The sequence below is a fragment of the Tachysurus fulvidraco genome, chromosome 11 (genome assembly GCF_022655615.1).
Source record: "Tachysurus fulvidraco isolate hzauxx_2018 chromosome 11, HZAU_PFXX_2.0, whole genome shotgun sequence".
In the NCBI taxonomy this organism is placed as follows: domain Eukaryota; kingdom Metazoa; phylum Chordata; class Actinopteri; order Siluriformes; family Bagridae; genus Tachysurus; species Tachysurus fulvidraco.
This window is the reverse complement of record NC_062528.1, coordinates 9,010,286-9,033,632: the sequence shown is the minus strand read 5'-3', so window position 1 is coordinate 9,033,632 and position 23,347 is coordinate 9,010,286. Positions and strand designations below refer to the sequence as shown.

Sequence of the window (23,347 nt, the reverse complement as noted above, 5' to 3'; positions counted from 1 at the left end):
TGTGCAAACCTACAAATAAACAAGCATTTTAAAGATCATATCGGCTGACATCATGCAGAATAAAATCAATGTCTATGTTCTGTTTACACTCTGATACAAAACAAAATGTGTGACTCTTCTTTTCAGGTCACAGGAAATTAATCATCAGCTTTTGTTGTTCTATATATGGTTCATGTAAATAAGTCAACTGAACCTTCCAATGGAACAAGGAATAAAGATCAGCTTTATAAAAATATTTCTGTGTGATTGTGCAGAAACATTTATAGTATAGAATTATACTGTATTATATACAGCAAAATTTTATCATTTATCCAATTCAGTTCGTGATACCATTTTCCATTCAGTAAATGACATTCAGTAGATGAAGTGAAATCATTTACTGTGAATTAAACTACTGTGTCTGAGATCTGGAACAATCAAGTCTAACAACTAAGCACAATTAGATGAAATCAGGAAAGGGCTGTATGTGTGAAAGATATGTTTCACTGTTTGGATGTTTGTTTCTGTAGCAAATTGCATTGTTACTAGGAAGAGAATGAGAGCTTACAGTTGGCTCCTTCAGAGAACACTGTCCACACACACGGACACACACGGACACACACACACACGGACACACGGACCACACTATTTCATACCAAGACAAGATCAGAAAAGTCCTCATTGATGTAAAAGTCTTGCTTAAAAAAATTTCAAAATTTTACAGCACATTTTCCAGTATAATTTTACGTATATCTATGTTATAGTAAAGACAAGCAATCCTCGATTTATTAATCATTATTTAAGCTGCATTATTGCTTGGTATGAACAAGCATTAATCATTCGATCTGAAGTGTTTACACAGTTTTCACTTAGTACATAGACATGTTGGACTTTTAACTGGATCAATAATGTGATGATGAAATAATAATCTAAGACGTCCATATATACTGAAGCTGATAAAAATGTGTTCTATCATTAGAGCATTTGAAATGTTTCTTTTTTTTTCATATTGCAATTAGCATGTCTTACAGGGTGCCATAAAATCTTTATTGATAATATAAAAACCCAAAACACAGCTTTTAAATGATTGACTGGATTTTTTGCAACACCTATTATACATGTATAATAATTTCCCCTTTAAAATTAAAATCTGTTTGTGCCACCAACCAAACAAAAACAAACCCTTTAAGTAACTGGGTACCAGGTATTCATGTTCCTGTGAGGAAATATTGGCCCACTCTTGTTTGTAGAATTACTTTAATTTAAGCACACCAGAGACCTATGCCTGAGGTGAGTGAGGGCTGCAAGATCATCATCTGGCCTCTTTTTTCTCCATTTTTAGATGATGGCTTTCACAGCAATTAAAGAAAAAGTCTTTTTAATACCTTTTCAATTGCAATATCCAATTTTAATAACATTCCTTCTCATCACTTCTGAAGCAGGTGACACTGTCACAGTCAGTATTGTCAAAATGTAATTTTTAAGAACAAAATCTGTATTAGATTGCATGCATGTCAACTTATGTCCAAACAAAATGTTTATATGTATGTTTTTATATGATACAGTCTATATGCATTTCCACAAATTTTTATGCAATACAGTCATATTAAACAGTAAGATAGGAGATGAAATGGTGGAGTTTTTTTTTCTTTTTTTATATTTTGATATCTGTATATACGTGTTTCTGGAAAATCGTAGGCTAAACGTATGGAACTAGTCCTTAAATATCTTCACAATCGTTAACAGTTAGAAAAATCTGTCCAATTTTAGCAGCGCAGTTAGCATTAGCTAACCTAAAGTGGACGCCTAGTTCACTGGGATAAATAGCTTATTTTACTCTTTGTTTTTATGCAAAAAAATATATATAATGCACAAATGCTGTTTAAACGCTTAGTGCAAGACTGTGTTTGTGAAGTTCGGCCTAAAAGGCAAAGATAGCTCACTAGCTAGCAGACTAGCAATTAGCTTTATTTTTAAGCTATGGCAACATTTTTTTTTTTTTTAATTCTGCTGCAATTATTGTTGGAGTTTGATTTGATCTGTTTTTATGTTATTCTACGAGTGGATTAAGCAGGACTTGCTGTTTCACATGCCGGTGGAAATGAAAGGGTCACTGCTTCCAATATATTTGTGCGATAACGGGATGCTTGCTTTCTACACTCAGTTAAATGTTAAAGAGTTTATTATTTGTGCATATCTCTGAAATTTTCCCCCCTGAACATTACATTTATAGGCAACAGAAAAGTCCAGACCCTGACTGTAATGTTCCTGTAATTGAAGATGGTATCATTAACCTACTTATTTATTGGAGAATATATAAGGCTGGGCAAGTTAACGCGTTTTTATCGTGTTAACGCATTAATTAATTAACGCCGACAATTAGTTTATCGCGCGTTAACCTACTTTTTATTTTGAAAGTCCGTTGCTCACTGCGTTTGAATACACATAGATAGACTGTAATAATATAAACGAATACAACACAAACCATGGGTCACAGGAGGGGTGGGATGTTTATCAGTAGGCTACTGGCTGCTTGGGATGAGCGTCATCACGCGTCTCAACCAATGAAATTATTTGTTGTGTGCCTAAGAGAGCTACAGCGCGAAACAGAAAATATCTGTTGCCGATAAAAAAAATGGAAAAAGGTACCGAAATCTTAAATGGACATTTTTATTTTAAACCTCTTCCACACGGTGGAGTTGATAAAACTAAAGCTATTTGTAACCACTGCAAAGCTGAATTGTCTTATCATCGGAGTATCACTTAAATGCAATGCACACGGTTGATGCCAGCAAATCACCCACCCAAACAAACAGTGGAGGAAGGCTTCGGCAGACTACATTGGATGCAGCATGTGGGAGAACTATAGATAAACAAAAGAAAGACAAGCTAACAAATGCCATTGCTAAGTGGGTGGCTACAAACTGCAGGCCGATTAGTATTGTGGAAGATGTCGGTCTGAAGAATGTTATTAGGATCGCAACGAATGACTGCACGTATGAGCCTCCGCCAAGACGCACCATCGCAAGAAAAATACATGAATTGTATGAAAAGGAGAGGACTATAAAGGCGACGGCGTTACAACGTGCACCAACTATTGCCCTCACTGGAGACTACTGGACATCGCTGGGTAACCATAATTACCTCGGAGTTACAGTGCATTACATTGATGAACAATGGGAACTGAATTCACATGCTCTGACTGTAATGAAGACACAAGAGAGACATTTTGCTGAAACGTGCGCTGAACATTTTATCCATGTTGCACAGCAGTGGAACGTTTCAAATAAAGTGAGCACACTTAGCACAGATAGTGCAAGAAATATGATCGCTGCTGCGAGACATCTGCCTTTTGAACACGTCCCCTGCTTCACACACAGTCTACAGCGTTCTGTCACAGTATCTCTGCACAACAGCGTGTTTGACAACATCCTGGCCAAATGCAGAGAGGTTGTGGGCCATTTTAAGCACAGTCCAGCGAGTGCTGCAGAATTAGAACAAAAAAAAATTGAACTTGGACAAAAGAAGGAGTCGCTTATACAAGACATTCCAACCAGATGGAATTCGACTCTGGACATGATAAAAGGTGTCCGTAGAAACGAACAGCCACTGAGGGATGTCCTCACCACACACAACACGAAGATTGCCATGCCAACAACAGCTGAAATGGACAAACTGCAGAGGTTGGAAATGCTACTGGAGCCCTGCAGGTATATTTTACATCATATATTTCTCACTGTCTTGTCTGAGTGCATGTGAGACAGAAATAATGTGTCTGTATATGTGTGTAAGCATGAATATGAGGGCATTTTTTGTGTGTATAAGTGAATGCAAAACATTTGAGTGAAATGGGTTTGATTTTTTGCAGGTATGTGACAACTTCTGGGTGGAGAAAAATATGTTTCATGCTCTGTGGTTCTGCCTGTTTTTTGCCATCTCTCTCGGGTGATGGAGAGCTCAGATGATGACCCTGCCTATGTGATCAAATTCAAGTCTACATTCAGAACAGACCTGGAGACACGTAAGGAAAATGCCAACATTGCATATCTGAAGATTGCAACCGCATTGGACCCGAGGTTCAAGGACCTCAAGTGTATACCCAGAGCTGAGAGAGGTGAGGTGTGGGCCTCAGTCACTAACTTACTCTGTGGAAGCAACAACATCAAAGCCATCAAAGAGAAAGTTTGCCCTATTGGCTGCTTCATCAGAATCTGATTCTGAACAGGAGGAATTCAATTGAGAACGGTGTGCGTCGATACAGAGCAGAGCCCACCATCAGTACAGAGGCCTGTCCATTACAGTGGTGGTCCAAACATGCAGGCTCACACAGCAGGCTGGCCTCAATTGCACAAAAGTACTTGGCCACACCCGCAACATCCGTACCCTGTGAAAGGTTGTTTTCTCTTGCTGGTCATATTGTACAGAAGAAGAGAGTTTCTTTATCATCTGAAAATGTGAATGACCTTGTGTGTCTTAGCAACTGGCTTGGTGCAGATGAGTAAGTAAATGTAAAGTTGGAAGACTGGGTACATGCAGTTAATTTTGTCCACTCAACCTGCATCACTGAAAGTTTTTTTTTTTGGACTGAGATTCTCAGTCTCTTAAAGGAGTTTGATGTTGTTGCTTGGAAGGGGCCAGTTATAATGTTATGATCGAGGTTCTGGACATTATTTATTTATTTATTTATTTTTTAACAAACTAAACAAAACGTTACTGTTTTATTTAATAAAACATGAATGTTTTAATGTTTTATTTATACGTTAATATTATATTTAATTTGATTACATTAATGTTTAAGTTAAGATTTACAATGTTAACTGCTACTAACTTTTAACTGCTGTAAAAAAAGCACTTTATTTGTTTAAAGTTTTGGCAAACCAAATGTTATTGCACTTTTGTTCATGCAGCAGTACTTTGAAAGAATAAAATTACGCAATACACTACTTTTGATTTCATTATTGAACTTTCCGCATGCTGCGATTATTTATATCTAAATATTTAATCGTTGCCCAGCACTAATATATATATATATATATCACTACTTAATTTTTAATTTCTTTAGATATTATTTATTTACTGTTATTTCTGTTATTATTTATTATTATTTTCTATTATTTTCTTATTTATTTCTATATGTATAATAAGAATAATTATATATATATAACATTGTAAAGCATTTATAAACTGTATAATTTGTTTCCCATTTTTACAACATTAAATTTGTTTTAAAAAAATGTCATGTCATTTGTTAATATGAAAATAGTAGACAAATTGCTGTGGTGTACATATTGTACACATTGGGATGTGCCTTTATTGAAAAAATATTGAACAGTTCTGGATTTTTCTCTTTGCCATGTTCTGTACTGCTTTATTTCTTACATATCTCAGCCCTAACAAAAATCTTATTGAAATACCACCGACTAAAATGCTGCATTTCTTTTATTTAGTGGCTACTGCTGAGGATCCATCGGCAATTACAACTATTCAGTCAGCTGCTACGTTTTCCTCCGAACAGCCTATAAAATACCTCTTTAAGACAGAGGGAGCTGGGGGACAGGTAGGGGAACTGTACCCTCCCATCGGGCAGGTAGGACAGGAGAAGAAGTGATGAAGTTGTAAACTGTAGTTGTATTCCACTGCTCTGTAAGCATGTGTCAGCTCAAGCAGATGTAATGGATATATGTTTTGTGTTAGGATTGTCTTACATGCAATAGGATCTTAAGAGATGTGTTGTAGGTGTTAGTGACCCTCCCATTTTTTGCAGGTGAAATATCGGGTGATTCAGGTTGCAGATGGACAGTTAGAGGCTCAATCAGATGGCACCACTGCTGTCAGTGTTGTTGCTGGATTTCCTGCTACAACACAGCCGGTTACACAGACAAGTGTATGGTGAGCTATGTTAAATTCTTAAGTATTATCATTCTCTAAATGTAACTAATACCTCTGTTTTTCTCTGTAAATAGGCTGTGTTCTCACAGGCCAAAGACTTAGAGGGAGATGGCACAGAAACCCATTACACCTACCCTGCCACAATTTCAGATGCTGGAACAGGCACTATGGTTACTAGGGCTGGGACGATTTACTAATCTGGCGATTCAATACTATCCCGATAATTTTGTGCCGATTCAATACATATTGCGATTCTGTAGCTATTGGGATTCATTGTTTAAATTGTGATTTTTGTTTGCTTAATAAAGATTAGACAATGGCAAATACTTGTTCATACCCTTAAAGAGACTGTATATGAGTTATATTAACAAAAACAATGCATCACATCTTTCTGAATTTTTATTTCAGGAGCATATACATACATAGTGCATAAAGAACCTTGAACCATACAACTTTCAAGTACCAAAAACTTGAATATAATATTTGAATGTGCAACAAAATAACTAAAAACAATACTCTCTGAAATAAAATAAGTGCTGTTAAACTGTTCCAATAAATAACAATAAATAAAAAAGCTCCGGAACAATTTATTTAAAATTGAAATAGATTTATATAAAGGTTTATTTATTTACGGTCTTTCAGGGTTACATAGGACTCTGTAGCTCGCGATGCGACTCGTTGAGCTTTGCTTAAACGTTTTTTTACTTCTGATGCAACCTCGTCATAGATTTTAGGCACGACTGTGTCTGCGAAAAGCTTCCTCGGTGGAATAACGTGCCTCCGCTCCAAAGTATGGATCATATTTCGAAAACCTGCATTTTCCACAACGCTATAAGGTCGAATGTCTTTGCAGATAAAAAGAACAATCGACTCTGTGATGCGTTTTGCCTTCTCCGAAGTGCATGGTAATTTTTTGCCAGCTTAAAACGGATACGACGTCGTCTAATACAGACAACAACAAAATACGTTTCGCCCTCTGTTGGAATAAAAGCGATAACGTCTTCCCGCCACCTCTCTGGAAAAGTAAAAAAATTAAATATATATCGATTCTGAGCCAAACAAATCGATCTCAAAATCGTTTTAAAAAGATTCACGATAGGTTGGTGAATCGATTTTTTCTCCCACCCCTAATGGTTACTGGTGTGCAGGCTTCTGACACAATCCTCAGCCAGGGCACACCTACAGGTATCTTTTTTAGCATACACTAAAAAACCTGGCATAACTATACATTATAGATGTTGTCATAACATGGAAAACATACCACCAACACCACTGTTAGTGGTGTTATTTGTATTGATTTGCATTTTTATTTGATTTGCATTTATTTAAACCACTTTGGTGTCAGGAGTCATATACAGTTTCTCATTCTCGCACTGTTTCCTTTAGCCAATCCCTAAAATTATTTTGGTTTGCAGTAACATTAAAAAAAAAAAAAAAAAAAAAAAAAAAAAGGTTGGTAGGTAGGTCTATATTTTTTTTTCAAGTTTCAATGAAGAAAAGTAAAATTTTGGTGATGGTGATTACATAGGTATAACTTTAAACAAATTACAGACCTGCCAACCTTTACGCATTTTGTGTAGCAGATACGAATTTAGACATTAAAGTACGCTGCTACCAGTGGTGTAGTCTAGTTTTTTGTAGTGAGTACACTGTGATTTTTCCCCCCTCCCAGACTCATACGCACCCACCCTAGAGCGACACCCCATAGGCACCACCACACTCACTAATGCATAAAATATGCATCTACATGTAATTGAGAGCATTATTAAAGACTGCTTACGTGTTATCAACATTCCAATTTATTATAAGCAACAAAAGACAGTCAGCTGATAAAACCTGTGCTCCAGGTCCCATTCATATAACATAGGCTAAATGTAGCTCTTAAAGGTATAGTTCACCCAAAAATGAAAATTGTGTTATTTCCTCAACCTCAATTTGTTCCAAAACTGTATGAGTTTCTTTCTTCTGTTTAACACAAAAGATGATATTTTAAAAAATAACACAATTTTCATTTTTGGGTGAACTTTATACCTTTAAGAGCTACATTTAGCCTTAAATGTTATATGAATATGGGACCTGGAGCACAGGTTTTATCAGCTGTCAATTTTCAATGTACATTTAAGAGCAATAAACATTTGTTCGGTTTTATCACCAACACTCTTTCATTGCAGAATATTATGAACTGAATGAACTGGTAGTTTACAAAGCTTTCCAAATACATTTGTACTCGGGCTGTGGGTGAAATGTCACCCGAAGCTGCTGTAGCTTTAGGCGCAGGCTTCCGAAAACACTCAGAGTGTATTTTGAGTCTGTTTTCGTTTCAGATCTTCTTTTACATTAGTTAGTTAATTTCAAATTTGCGCCAAAAAAACACCGCCAATCAACTCATTCTCCTCTTTGGTAGGTGACGTCAGATCAGGTCACAGGCCACGGAAACCCCGATGGTCCAAAAACGTTAGTGATTTGCAATCGCAACCACAGTCTGTGTTCGCAACACAGACGGGGTGAATTTATGAATGAAAGTTCTGTCACAAAACGATATTGTTACGTATCCTCACGCTTTTTAAGTGGGTATACCTGTACGGAAATCCTTGGCATTTCCTAGTGGGTATACAGAAATCCTTGGCATTTCCTAGTTGGTTTACGGCGTATACCTGCGTATCACGTAGACTACACCACTGGATGCTACGATTTGTCACTTCAAAATACGCATTGTAAAAAATCGTTGATGCCTTTGAGTACAACTGTCTGTGCATTTGCGCAGTGTAACCGCATTGGGCAGCAACCTGGGAAAATAATAATTCGACCAATCATAGCGCCAATTTAAAACTCTTCAACGCTACAAGCGGAGAGCCGTCAAAACAAATGTGGTTTTCGTCTCTGTCCGTCTTTAATTCTTCTTACACTGACTGTTTTTTTACAAGTTAGGACATAACGTTTCAAAGGTAAATGGCCAGAATTGTGAATTTCATCCATTTTAATAAGCCTGCCGAACTACAGGCGTCGTTGTCCGGTGTTGTGCCTCATGTTTATGTTTTACGCACAGATCAAGTTTTCCTTTATTTGCCAATATTTATATAGGAAACGTAAGTCATGCCTGTAAACGCATTGCCGTCGTACATTAACGGAAAAGACAAACTGGCGCGAGGACGCAGAAATCAATATCCGCGAGCTTCTGTGTATCCGTTTAGCACGCAGTCATGCTATAACATGACGAAACGAATGTAATTTTTTAAATATTAATCGTATTCTGACTCGAGTGTTACTGGCTCCTGTAGATCACATCTGATGGACATCAGATTTTTATGTGAAAAGCAGGGAAATAAAAGCAGAAAGTAGAAATGATGAGGGAGATATTATTATATGATCAGCCAGTCAAAACCATAGTGAAGTCTAGAGTCTTGCATTATTGCTGAGAAAATTAACACATGTATGTGTTGTCAGATATGAAGTTACTGTTTAGTTCATTACATCTAATTTATGGCAATACCTAAAGAGTTGTTAAAATAGTATGCAGATATACACAAACGATCATGCACAGAAACGTTATACTCTTTATTTTAGTAGCAGCTAAATTATTTCAAGTATTGTTATTGTACATTTTGTACATCAGTACTGTAAAATGCAAATCTTCTTACATGCCATTTGTGCCTTAAAACATATTGTAACAAATAAATGTACAAAGTGTTTTCACGCAAATGTGCGTGGAAACCTATTATGAAAAACATGAGAATGATGATGTGTGTGTTTTGTGTGTGCCTTGCAGTTAGTAATACACATGATGTCAGATGAGGATACTGACAGAGAGGGAGAGGGAAGCAAATCTAAAAAGAAGCGAGTATATGCCCCTCAGAAGTTCTTGACCGTGTTGTGCCTCAAGTTTAAGTTTTACGCACAGATCAAGTTTTACTTTATTTGCCAGTATTTATATAGGAAAAATATAGTAAAAAGTTGTGATGAGTGAGCTTGTGAATCAACATTGACCAGCAAATGTGCCTGACCTCGCGCCCCGTCGCTGCAGTAAGTTGCTACTAAAAAATTTTTTCCAAGGTTGGCAGGTCTGCAAATGTGTCTGACCTCGTGCCGCGTCGCTGCAGTAAGTTGCTACTTAAAAAAATGTTCCAAGGTTGGCAGGTATGGATACTGTTGCCTGTTAGAGAGATGAAAAGTTGCTCCATTATTACTGAACAGTTAAACATATTATGTGCATCAGTTTTAAACCAAGCAGACTTGATAAATAAAATATTTATAAAAAAGATATATTAAAAATTAATATATTTAAACAATTCTGTGGACATAATAACCAGTTGTGGCTCTTTGTGTTCCTTCAGCCTAGCAGAAAAATAATATTAGATCACAGTAACAAAACAAAAAACAGGTTTACAAATTTAAGTTAATGCTTATTTTCAAAACACCAACCTGTACAATGAGGCTTCGTGTAACTGTGTCAATACGGCCTCTCTCCGGAACACTCTCGAATCTCATTATCACACACAGTCTGGGATTGTTCTGCTTCTGCACTCACGGTCACATTCATGACTCCTGTAGTGTGATGAAAAGTATTAAAAAGAGTGTAATTACTAATTAAAAAAAACAAATTAAAAAACAAATCCATTGCAGCAGACAACCCAATGTTGTATGTTCTTGCTTTTTTCATGACAAAGCACAGTTATGGTTAATGGTTAAGAGGTGTGAATAGACAAGCTGCTACAGTATCCAATCAAATCAACATCTTTCTGACCCTTTAGGAGAGATGTGTGTATACAATCATTGTGCCCCAGTTATCAAGCTGGATATAAAATTTTTTATTAATAACGTTTTCATATGTACAATTACGCAAGAAATTTGGTATTGTGATGGCGGAGCATGCTGCCACCCAACGCAGAGGAAAAACTGGTCCTCGCCCCCAACAGCTAAAAAAAAAAGAGGAGGAAAAGTGGTAGTGCAGCACCATAGCCAGAGCTGCTGACAACGTGCCCCAACACCAGCACCAAGGTCAGTGCCGCTGGATTAGCGTGCAAGTGTGGCCACTGCCAAAAAGCGGGGAGCCAGTCAGGAGCATCAAGGTGGCACTCACCCTCTGATTGGGAAGCACAGCAGAGAGCCAGTCTCAGCAGAGAGAGAGGGAGGTAAGATGGGAAATATACTGGAAGAAATAAGCTCACCCTCACATCAGTGCCGACATTTTCACTTCCCAGGACCTCACCACCCTAACCTCACTGCACCACAAGATCGGAGGTCTCCCTGAGTGCTAAACTATATCTCCCTTTCTCTCCCTCTTGCTCCCTCACCACCACTTCTCCCAAGCAAAATAAACTGCTCAGTGTGTTCTTGCATCTGATTCCTGGCTCAGTAGAATACTTTCATGCCTGTCTCTCTAGAGTGCCCGACCGTTTTGAAAAAAAAAATGTTTGGTCTATTAAAAAAATGCCCCCGAGTGTGTCTCAATTTACACACAATAAATCTGATTAGTGTAAACCTGATTGACTGTCACAAATAATGTGACCTCCCTCCCTACAGAATACTTTGCCCATAAAAGGATGCAGCTTGAAGGAGTGGAACAGCACTGCTCTGACTTTGCCAGTGCCTGACACCATATATCAGCAGTTATGCAGTCCTGGGAGAGAAGCCATTCACCATGTAGTACAGGTGCATCCTGGCAGCCTCTTCCAATCCTGATCTTCTTGCAGAGGCCAACAGAGCAGTTTAACAGTATATGTTCCTGAGAAACTACAGAGAGGCCAGCATTCTCGGCCATGTTTCAAGCCATGCTCCCTGCCAAGGCTGATGTAGTGGCCTTCCAGGCCCTTAGCAATCCTGTTCCAGGCCAGGTGCCAGTCCTTGCTCCTACACCAAGGCACATCCCAGGCACTTCTCCAGCTCTGGGCCACATCCTAGGTTGTGCTCCTGTTCGACGGCCATATCCAATGCCCTGCTCCAGCTGTTCAACCCCGGCAAGCTGGCCCTCAGCTCTCTGACTGCTTCCAAACCATAAACCATGTGTGAGAAACTATCCCTGCCTTCTAACCATGTGTTTAAGGAGGACATTTTGCCCACCGGGGCAGGGTGCTGTCCCAAGTAGATATCATGAATTTTCTGAAACCTAAACTTTGATTACATAATTCTGAATGTGTAGTGGTTTTACTTTGGCAGTGGTCAGAGACTCTAAAAACTGCCACTCTCCTCATTGCCACCTCTATTTTACATCACTGTCATATAAAAATACCACAAAATCAAGTTAAATTAACTATACCACCTGAGTTACATTGCAAAGAGGAAAATGCCATTTAGCTCTGCATCCATCCTAAGAATGGGTCTCAGCAGGCTGCTGTAGCGATTTTGGCTCGCGATGCAAGGTAAATATTTATAAGTAACTATAACGTGTTATAGTGACTTCTAAATATTTTAACCCAAGTTGAAATTAACGGTCCTGGAAATAAGGTTACGCTTATTTGGTCTGTTCGTCCGGCGAACAGGCCATGTAACCTTTATTAATTCTATGAAGGCGGTATCTTCCCGGCCAAGAAAGATCCGCTTTCCTTTTACTGTATACCGTAATTTAAATTAAATTAACTCAATAGAGCATGTAGTTCAGACCAGATATTGCAGGTACCTTAATTTGTGAGCGATACTCAGAGACAATCACTTATTTGGCACAAAAATATGGCATTTAATGAATGAGACAAACACAACATAAAACTAACTACACAAACAAACAAAAGAAATAGGGAAAACGAAGATTAAAATAAAATAAAATAAAACAAAAGAAATTAAAATTGGGGAAAGGGAGGAAGAGACTGGAAAGAAGAAATTAGAGAAAGGAAGGAAAGGAATGGCAAACTTAAACTTCAAAATTAATCACACCCTAACTGGGAAATCGTCACAGAAACTTAAATTCACCTTAAGATTAAATGAAAGATTCCTACTTAAAATTACGCATCTAAATTGGTTGGTAAAGGAAACGGTTACTTGCATTGGCTTACTGAACAAGAGTCCGGATGCAACAGAGAAATCTCTGAAAAGTCAGTTAGGGTGGGGTCAGAAGTTCTTCCAAGTTCTCCTGAAGATCAGAGCAGTTGCCGTTCTTGGAAGTGAAGCTTGCTGGAACTTCTTTGAAGGAAGATGGAGTCGTCTTGAAGCTGTTCCGGAAGTCTGACGACGGATTAGTGGTGTTTGTGACAATTTAAAGGTCGCAAACTCCACCCATCTTTGGGGAGATGATCAATATGTACCTTCGGTCAAGGTTTTGGAGGGAAAAACTCCCTTTGTTTCAGGTGTCTGTGGGCGTGGTTTAGCTATCAAACTTTTAGATGACTTTAAAGTTTGATCCAGGGTGTATTAAGACGGTATGGCGCCTTTCGTGCACAAATAAAATACACCAGTGCTTGAAAAATGAGTAACCGATAATTTTGTGGTCATTTGGATACTAAACATGAAGGGTAATGATGGTATGAAGGCAGCGGTACATTACATACATAGATCATTAATCAAAGTATAACTTATTTTAAAATACAATGTTTTCTGACACATGAATAAAATACACCCTTGTCAGGAAATTAAGGAGCAAATAATTTTAAGTCAGGCAAGCCTTAAAAGAAGAAACACATTACAAAAAGGGTTATAAGAATGAGAACCTTAGAGTACCTTATCTTCGGGTTTTATTAGTAAAAGGAATGTCTCATTGTGTTGTGTGTGTGTGTTGAGAGCCCCTAATCAGAGAAGCGCATGGGGTTATCTGGTCTTTGTGTAGGCTCCAGTCATTCTGGAGCCAGGTGTGTGTGTAAAACTGGGTTGCTCATCGGTTAATTGAGGAGTAGATGTTGAAATTTAGGGTGCCTGGGACATGAAATCTAAAATGACTGGTACAAGACGCTACACTGCATTGCATCATACATTGTCAGTATACCCCCCACACCCCACCAGAAAATGGGCATTCACTCAACCAAAATTAGTAATACATGTGTGTAAACAATGAACTAGGTTTTCACTGGCACGAACACAGAGCTCTATAAAAACTCTGAAAATTTTTTATAACTAACCAAGCACAGATGACACTAAAGTCCATTTGAAGGTCTTTCTTCCATTTGATGAATAGTGGCCATCAGTAGATGGTTCCAGAGTGTAGTCTGAGGAAGGGACCGGAGTCACTTTAACCTGACAATGAGGCACAGGTGATTAATTTACTGTGAAATTAATTGACATAATACCTGTAATGATAAACTCTTGGTCTTACAGTACCATAATGCATTTGGAAAGATAATTGAAGACAGTGGCCTTGAGCTCAAAAACCTCTCCACGTATAATGGAGTAAGGCAACGAGAGCTCCAGGAAGAAGGGCTGAAACACTGAGCTGAACTGGAGGAGCGAGACCAAGACCTTTAGAGGACACGCAGAAAGCCTCGGTCTCCCAGGTGGTGATGTATCAGGAACAGTGACAGGAAGCTGTACTGATCCAGAGTCCCTCAACACTTATGTACAGAAGCACTGCAGAAACATGCCCATTGATGCAATAGAAATTATCATGTCATTTGTTGATTAAAAAATAAATAAATAATTCAAATGCACTAAGAAACAATATTTACTAACCCCACTTCAGACAACTGCCATAGCCATGTTTCTGGGAAGAATTTGCGATCTGTTGCAATGTCTCGGTTACCTGGTTGACCAGCTTTCCCTGACATAAGCATAAACATAAATAAATATATATGGAACTTCCAGTTTTGGGATTCTTCTTTGTGCTGAAGAGTTTCTAATGTGCCAGTATGTATATACCTTGTAAGACAATCAAGTACAGTAGACATGTACTATGCCTGTTTTGGCACTTAGTTTTAATTACTCTTGTAAACCATACTGTATGTTGGACATCAACAAATGCAACTCTGTTAGATTGTAAATAAAATATAGGTTATTGGTTAGTCGTGGTCTTCTATACTGTGATAGTTTTTTATTTTAATTTAAAAAATTGGCAAATAAAACCTTCAGTAGTCAGCAGTCATTAGCAGGTGTATAATCTGCTAAAATGACAAAAGAACTACACCAGGTTATGCATGTAGCCCGAGACACTGTGTTATAGCTGATGCTATAGGAAGACTTCTTTGTGGAAGTTGTGTCTAAATCTCCATGTGAAATCACACCAATATAACAGCTCAGATATCATGTGATGTTTCCAGCAAGACCATATAAGGGCATCTTCATCAGATTCCTAGCTTCTACAGTACTTGTCTGAGGGAAGCACGAGTGGACACCTTGAGTGTGGCAAGCAACACAGGGAACCCTCCTCAGGGAACCCTTTTGAGGGAACTCAACACACAATTTCACACAGAACTTCAGACACAACTTCCTCAAAGCATTCCCATAGCGTCAGGCATGAAGCAGTGTCGAGTTCCCTTGAAAGTTAGCAATTGTACATAAGTTACAGATATATTATACTAGTAAAAGCACTACACATAATGTATATTACTACATGTGTTTATGTGTTTTATTATAATAATGTAAAATGTAGTGTATTTATTTTAAATTCATCAGGGACAAATTGCACTATTTAGTGAACAGTAATATGAAAAAAATGGGTGTGGATGTACCCCGAGGCTGCTGACGTAGCGTGTGATGATATTTTATTCCTTTGTACACCAAACACAGAGGAGCTCTAATCTCCAAGTTTGTTGCCATCTTCAGCCCCACTCTCAGTCAGGTGATAATAACTCATAAATAGTGAAAAAATGTTGAAAAAAAAAACGCAGTGATGAACTAGATACTTTCATATAAAATAAAAATACATATTTTGTATTTAAATGTAGGTGATACAATATCCTTTAGAAAACTTGGAATTGTAAAAAAAAAAAAACCACTAATGCAGGGCACAAGACTTATCCTAATGAGTTTATTTGACTCAAATTTTTAAGCTTAAAGGTGGGGTGTATGATATTTGAGAAATGCTTCATAAAACTGAGTCGGGTTGACAAATAAAACAAACGTGTAGCCAATGAGCAGAAAGGGGCGTGTCTTGTCAATATGCGGCGGAGAGAGTGTTCAGTGCGCATGTGTGACATTAGCAGAAAGCGACTGAAACATTGACATGGCGGATAAAAACGAAAAGCCAAAAAAGGCTTAAGATAACGTAAGAAGTTGGACCCGTGTTAATATAGGATCAGCTTTCCAGCTGGAAGGCCTGCGATGGGATGCCAAGGTTGATTTTTTTTCCTTCTCGATAGGTGAATAACTTTGGTTTTGCTTTGTTTCACAGAACTAATATATGCCGTCTTTTGCACGATTATGCTTGTGTCATTTTTGCTTGTTTGTTTATCTGCAATCGTATTATAATAAAGTATTGAAAATATTTCTCCCTAGAACATAGAAGCCACAACACTATTATACCCATGTGTTTACAGTGAACTTCATTGTTACTTTGGACCAGGTTAATTAAAGGCAGGATAATATGATAATACCCATTTGGAGCCTCACCATTTAGCTCATGAGAAAGCTGCAGTATCAGACCTGTTGAGGACACATTCATCCACTGACTAATCCTGTTACTTTTACTATCCTGTATATTTAGGAGAGAAAATAAAGTCACCCACCGATCTGTACAAATATTAAAAGTCAACAACAGTTTCAAACATACGGATAGTTTCATTTACTTACCTCCAGAATTACTGAGCTATACTGTAAAGGAGAATATGACAGTACACAGTTCAGATTAAGAACCTGCTAAGACTATTTCTAATATTATCATGTACATTAACACTCTAGATTAATTTATTAGAAAATTACTGTGAAACAAGATATTAGACAAAAGGTGCTAAAATCGATCTGTGCATAGAAAAACTTAAAGACATTTTCTCCTATCTTTTGTTCAAGGGGAATAAAATTAGAATCCATTGTGACAATTCTGAAATTCACTGTTGAAGAGAAATGTTAGAGAAATGCAATGTTTTGAGCTGCAGCATCAGCAACAAATAAACCTATATCTATAAACCTTTATTAAACAGTTTATGTGACATTAAGTAATACAGATACTTACCGGTTTGTCGTGGATTGTAAATGGGTTTATCCGTCTGAATAAATACCAGTGTGTCATAAGATTTAAACATCACTTTCCTTTTGTCTGTCATCATAAAACGTTCTCCTTTGACTTCTACTTTAATCTCCTGCACCGATTCACCTTCAACATTTGGAGCCTGTGAAGATGTGTTCCATGTGGAATCACAAGAAGCATTAATATGAAAATAAATAAATAAATAAATAAATAAATAAATAAATAAATAAATAAATAAATAAATAAATAACAAAAATCATCTGGATTTCTTACCACAAAATGAGAGCAGTGATGAAATTCCTTTTCCACGGTCTCGTGAAAAAGAGTCCTGTCCTGTTTGTTGTGAACCAGATAAATGTTCATTTGCAGAGTCTCATTAGGCTTCATAAGACTTACACAGAATTTGGCATCAGAACCAGCCTCTATTACTGCAGGAAATGTCACCATGAAATATCTAAAGACAAAAATTATATTCTAAGAAAAGCAATAGAGGATTTGTAAGAATAAATTACTGTAACTAGATCACAGAAACATTATTTTAAAAAATGCAAATAAGAATACAGTAGTTTCTCAGAGAGTATAACAAAAAGTACACTTATTTGACCACGTAGCCTAACACGAAACTAAGTCATACATTCATAAATATCCCTGCAATTCCTTACAATTTCTAGTTTGTAAGTTTTACATATTTGAAACTTATTGCACTATGTACAAAATGTAAACTTTCCCAGATACACAAATAAGGAGAGGTCTGTGTACACATGCAAAGCTGAGTGGCATGTAATGAATCATACATTAAAGTTCAATCTACTACACCCATTAATGTCATCTATCACACCCATTAAATTCTAAATCCTTATCTTGTTCTATTTATAATATTAGATTTGACTGGAAAATCATATACCTTGAATAATTGGACCCTTTTCTGAATTTAGCACTATGCACATGAATTCACATTGTCATTTGTCGGAACTCAGAGCCGGTCACCAAGTCGACACATCACAGGGTGATCTCTTCTCTTAGGCCTTTAGTTAAATTTCACTGTTAACTCTATAATTACTACAAAAATACTGAGAAAACTCCTCAGACCTGGATGAGAATGAGCAAACTTCTTTATTATGGTCAATCAGCCAACAAATTATAATTTGCCAAATTCAAAGTAACAAATTACCAAATTCAAAGTAACAAATTGCCAAATTCAAAGTAACAAATTCACCCAAAAAGAGCATGTCATGCAAAATCAATCAAGAAAAACAAGAACTCTCGTGACGTCCTTGCAAAAATAAAAACCACCCACCTTGACCCGCGGACACGGGCACGCGCCCGCGTGCACGCGCCCCCACACGCACACACACACCTTCGCCCCCGAAGAACCAAAAAAAAAACCTCAGATATCTTCTCAATATATACCCTGGCACTCCTAGGAGCCCAGGTGCCATATCACCTTATTTACCGGAATCATCTCCTATGTTTTCTAAATACACTGACCCAATTTCCCCTTATTTCCCATTACCTTTCACCCATATGCCCATTTATGGATTTTCCTTCCCTTATTTTTCATGACCTCAGACTAAACACCTGGGCCTTCTTCAGTCTGCACAACAAGTTTATGAGCACCACATGCCCATTTATGGATTTTCCTCCCCTTATTTTTCAGGGCCTAGGTCTGTGGACCACTGTTTTTTTTTCATTCTACATAACATGTTATTGCTATGGACCAAGGTCTGAGAACCATGGTGTTTTTCATTTTCCATAACAATTTATGAGCTAAGGTCTGGGAACAATGGTCTTTTCCCTTCTACATAACAAGTTGTTATTACAAATGTGCTTTATACTTGGGCCTAAAACTTTACTTTGGTTATAGTATTGTAAGGAATAATATTTTAATTATTTCTACTAAGATTTTTTTCCTACACATTTCTGCAGGCAATTTATTCAGCCAATCTACAGAAGGGTGTTGATGACATGAATGGGCAAAATGCTCGTTGAGAGTCTGCAGCACTGCTCGGGTGTTCAGTGAAACAGATGTTTCAGAAAAAAGTGTATTATATGGTAGATTAATAATCTCAGCTTAGAAGTATGTTTATTTTTTCTGGTATTTAAGTGAAGTGAGCAAAAGTAATTATCTATAAAACCAGGCAGTATAAATAAGACAGGAACAATGCTCAAAATAAGGAGAAACTGGCTGACAGAAAAACAATAATGCTGACACAAAAATGTTCGGTTTGTGGCCAAACTCTTTCCAATTATATGCTATAACACAAAGATTATTTAATTAGCCTCACCTCAGAAATGTAAAAGTAGAAATCTTGCAATGTCTTTATAAATATATTTTTTCCACACATCAAGTACAATTACTATGTAGTTTATAATATAATGTGTGATATATTAAGAAAATTCACAAAAAGGTTTTAGCATGTTAAAAATAGCCATATTCACTCCCTCTCTTTTTTACTGACAATAGAATGATGACACAATGATTTTTGTTGATGTCGTTTAACATCTACTAGATATAGTAGATACTTAGATATTGAGGCTTAACACTTTAGTTACAGCATCAATTCATATATCATACAGTATCCCTCCCTCTCTCTCTCTCTCTCTCTCTCTCACACACACACAGACACACACACACACAAATTGATGCTTACACTATTCAAGATGAAAAATGACCTAAAAGACAAAGTCTTTAAATTTCCAAAATATCTTAATCCTTACAGTCCTCTCTTTTGTCCAAAAACAGAATGCAAGAGAAAGCAGGCTAACAGTAGCCTTATCCTGGTGTGGACCCAGCTGACCACCATGATGAAGTCCTTCGCAAATGCCAATTACTGATGTTTGATTTCTTTTTTAAAAGGACGCTTAGCCCAAAAAAGTCCATCTGCTGTTATCCTCTCACTAATGATTAACCATTTTGAGCATTTTATTTACTTCATAGCATTTTAACTACATTGCAAACGCTATAAAGTCTGTTGACATGTAGTGTGTTTTTTTTTGTTTGTTTTTTTACAATATTATGGATATTATGTATACATAAGCAGTGCAATGACTTTTGTATGTTTATTCTGTTGAAGGTCAATAGACAAAGCAGGAAATGGGCCAAAAACAGACTTATTTCTTCCTAAAATCAACAAACATAACTGCATATAAAAGCATTGGAATATATTAAATATGTCTTTCTGAACTAAACATGAATAAATGTCAATATTGACACTTGAATACATAGCATATGCAGAAGGAAACATATTGTTAGAATAATTGCTATCTTTCTTCTCTTTCATCAAGAAATGAATGCATGATGAAAAGGTGAATTAACTGTATAAAAGTGAAACTAATTTGACATGTGGCAGAATTTAAGTCTAGTACTAAACGAATTATAATATAATTGGAAGTTCACCAATATTTCAAATAATTTTTTTAGATATTAAACTTGTTACAGGAAGTCAAAGTGACCACTAGGGGATGACCCAGAAACAAGCTTAATTTCATCTTTAAAGCATCAAATCCTCTAAAATCACGAAAAAACCTATTTACCTAGTAAAGTTTATACTCTCAATATTTTTTTAAGCCCACACACAAAGCATAATATGATTCACAGCCTTCATACTATTAGAAAACATTTTTGGACAAAACTGACCTAGGTGGCGCTAGACCTGTTTTTCCCTTACCTTTAGACGCGTCCCTTTCTTCACTGGGGTAATATATTCCAAAACAAATAATCCACAAAAATCCACACAGGTCCAAGGAACTAAAATCTGTAAACCTTTTAATCCAAAACGCTTTGATCGCGCCGCAAATATTCCGTTAGTGTTCTGAAAACTGGAAACAGTAGTGCGCCATCATCTTGTTTTGCCGCTCTAACTTCTCATTGGGGTATTCAAAAATTCTAAATTTACGTCATATTTATAGCCCAGGGCCTAACGAATCAAACAAGCCCTCACTTCAGCTAATCGGTGCTTGTATTGCAGAGATAGACGGCTGGGAAGCCAATGATGTCATGACATCATTTTTGGGAACCCGCCTTTGACTGACAATTACTCCTTCCAATAGCAATGAAATGGGTCGGGACCTATACAGCTCTTTAGCCAATAAGCAGACGATTCCAACGATATGCTGCAACCCCCCTCTCTGCTCCCTGGATCTGCGTGAAAAAGCTGCGCAGGAGAATTCTTGCGTAATCCTTGACCTTTTGTCACTCTCACAGCTCAGGGTGTCAAGTTACAGGCCTGTTTTCACAGCAGAGTAGTAGAGAGAGAGTCTCTGCTTGTTTTAGGCCTTTTAAACTGAGCATGCAGTCTTTTAATTCAAAGTTATACAGTAAACAAGTACACAAAAACGCTGCACCAGACGACCATGTCCGTAGAAAAATATTTTTATTGAAGCCATTTTTGGGTCTTTTGACTTGAAATTTTTTTTGGTGAAAGCCAAGACATGTGGCTATGACCCTCAGTTGTTATTTGGTCCGTAACATGTTCCAGAAAAATAAGATTAATCAGTTTATCATGTAAACAACCCAGGCAGAAATGAAAACCTTCCATTCTAGCCTCTGTAACTTTGTGCCAGTAAGGCCTAGAATCAATCTGAAACTAGTTTCTGAAACTAGAGAATCTCTTCTTTCCCCTGTGTGTCAAAGTACGTGGGAGCTGTACCACATTTTGTTGGGTAGGTCATGTAGGCGAAAAACCTGCAAAAAGGGGGCAAGGTCAAGGGACATTTTTAAAAAAAAAATTGGTAACATTTCAGCTTTTGTTAATACCCTGTCTTTTCTTATATGAATTACACCAATCTTTGAGTTGCAATCCTTGATTTATTGACCATTGATCACAAAACAAACATTTGTGATTCAAACTCAACCAAACAGTTGACACACTATTGCTAAGTACATAGACATGCCAAACTTTGAACTGATGGTTTGAACAATGTTGAACATGGTTCAACATTGATCCATGTCAAAGTTACTAAGATCACATTCTCCTAATTCTGATATTTCACATTGTTTGATTTTATTAAACACATAATTAGCTTGATTAAATAGCTGGTAATATATTTCATGACCAGGTCTATTATATAATAAAATAGCTGGTGGGTGTATATTAACAATTTAGAAATTATTCTATATACATAATATTAGCAACAACTTGATTGGCAGAACATTGATGTATAATGTACATCACTTGACTAACAATTTTTGTCTCCTTTTAATGTTAGTGAAAGAAAAGTTGTTGCTCGCCACTCCAGGGAACAAAGAGCGGACTACAAGCATGGTTGTTGACTACAAATCCCAAAACTCAGGCATGGTCTACAAACAGGATTATAACACCCAACAGCAATCAACAAGTTCATGCATGCTTACTCAAATTCTGATTGCACACAACTGGAGCCAATACTTATTCACACTTCACGTTATAAAAGCACACTCATACCATCCAGTGTTGTAATGTAACGGAGTAAAAATACTTTGTTACTGTAGTAGAAATTTCACGTAGGGGAGAGTGGGGTAAGATGAGCCAGATTTTAATTATGTGGATCTCCAGGCAAGGGAAATTTAGACAGAAGTAAAACGAAGACATCTACTGTTAATTTGGGATGTTGCCTATCAACTGAAAATATAAGAATGCACCTATGACATAGATCCTTGAAAATATGACCTCAGAAAAAAAGTGTTCATGTGACTCAACTTACCCCAGGCTAGGGGTAAGTTGATCCCAGTCAGTGGGTAAATTGAGCCATTTGGGGGTAAATTGACCATCCTATTTTATGCAAGTATAATACAAAACAAAACTTTTAAAAAAGATATTTAACAATACACTTACCTTTCCAAATAATGTAATTTATTAAAGCTACCTCAAACAACACAAAACAAACCAGTTAAAGTTGAAGTCCAACCTTTTGAGGTTTAGGAAGCTTCTTCAGCACATCATTCAGTGGGACAGATCCTACATAGAGGTGGAGGTTGAAACCATGGGTTGATCTACAGAAGTAGACAGCACATCAGGGTTTGGTCTGTCTGACACCATGGATGGTTCAAACTCTGCATCAGAGAAAATATCTCTGTTGTAAAGAAAAATCCCTGTGGACCTGAATCCAGAACAGATATTCCATGGTGTCATTGCTGACATGAAAGCCTCGTTCACACATACAGGGATGTGGTACAGTATGCTGGCTGTAATTGGTCTTGAATTGACCATAGACACTCTTGTCCAGAAGCTGCAGGCGATGAGATGTGTGGGGTGGAATTGTGAGCACAACAATCCCCTTTCTCTTTGCTTAAATCAAGTAGTAGCACTATGAGATGGTCAGAGGAGCACTTGGTATGCTGAACCAGATGTTCAAAGAACTCTGCAAAGGTGTCTTCATTGATCCAACCACTGGTTCAATTTACCCCACATCATCTGGCTCACTTTGCCTCATAGCCACCATTTTGGTAAAAATGGCCTAGCTTAG

The 23,347-nt window shown here is 37.2% G+C and overlaps 2 protein-coding genes across 8 annotated transcripts; one reads left to right on the top strand and one right to left on the bottom strand.

The window, feature by feature from the left end:
- Positions 1–1,616: 1,616 nt before the first annotated feature.
- Positions 1,617–6,518, top strand: LOC113636890 (upstream stimulatory factor 2-like). Of its 5 annotated transcripts, XM_047820946.1 has the most exons (5): positions 1,617–2,109; positions 2,213–2,262; positions 5,427–5,566; positions 5,744–5,863; positions 5,943–6,518. In XM_047820946.1, the coding sequence occupies exons 1-5, from the start codon at positions 2,027–2,029 to the stop codon at positions 6,063–6,065; spliced, it is 516 nt and encodes a 171-aa protein (XP_047676902.1). In that variant the 5' UTR covers positions 1,617–2,026; the 3' UTR covers positions 6,066–6,518. The 5 variants fall into 5 exon arrangements, 4 of the variants coding, with proteins under 4 accessions (XP_047676902.1, XP_047676903.1, XP_047676901.1 ...); XM_047820947.1 differs by lacking the exons at positions 1,617–2,109; positions 2,213–2,262 and adding an exon at positions 2,330–3,689; XR_007144435.1 differs by lacking the exons at positions 1,617–2,109; positions 2,213–2,262 and adding an exon at positions 2,362–3,689 and having other exon boundaries at positions 5,744–6,518.
- Positions 6,519–9,252: 2,734 nt separating this feature from the next.
- LOC125145948 (alpha-2-macroglobulin) lies at positions 9,253–19,774 on the bottom strand. 3 transcript variants are annotated; one of them, XM_047820948.1, is made up of 8 exons: positions 19,622–19,774; positions 17,177–17,357; positions 16,330–17,045; positions 15,450–15,552; positions 14,455–14,542; positions 14,107–14,329; positions 13,908–14,022; positions 9,253–10,410 (listed from the first exon to the last, which is right to left on the bottom strand). In XM_047820948.1, exons 3-8 carry the CDS (start codon positions 16,330–16,332, stop codon positions 10,316–10,318), a joined length of 627 nt encoding a protein of 208 aa, XP_047676904.1. In that variant the 5' UTR covers positions 16,333–17,045; positions 17,177–17,357; positions 19,622–19,774; the 3' UTR covers positions 9,253–10,315. The 3 variants fall into 3 exon arrangements, 2 of the variants coding, with proteins under 2 accessions (XP_047676904.1, XP_047676905.1); XR_007144436.1 differs by lacking the exons at positions 9,253–10,410; positions 15,450–15,552 and having other exon boundaries at positions 13,614–14,022; positions 14,107–14,352; XM_047820949.1 differs by lacking the exons at positions 9,253–10,410; positions 13,908–14,022; positions 14,107–14,329; positions 14,455–14,542; positions 15,450–15,552 and having other exon boundaries at positions 16,330–16,766; positions 16,889–17,045.
- Between the last annotated feature and the right edge of the window lie 3,573 nt (positions 19,775–23,347).

Bases quoted from the DNA above. Each gene is read 5' to 3' on its own strand.
- LOC113636890 (XM_027137237.2), top strand. From the start codon at position 2,752: ATGCACACGGTTGATGCCAGCAAATCACCCACCCAAACAAACAGTGGA. The intron at 3,690-3,847 runs GTATATTTTACA...GATTTTTTGCAG, and splicing joins ATGCTACTGGAGCCCTGCAG to GTATGTGACAACTTCTGGGT.
- LOC125145948 (XM_047820948.1), bottom strand. The intron at 14,543-15,449 runs GTACATCCACAC...TGCTTATGTCAG, and splicing joins GCTACGTCAGCAGCCTCGGG to GGAAAGCTGGTCAACCAGGT. The intron at 14,330-14,454 runs GTTAGTAAATAT...ATAAGTGTTGAG, and splicing joins TGGCAGTTGTCTGAAGTGGG to GGACTCTGGATCAGTACAGC.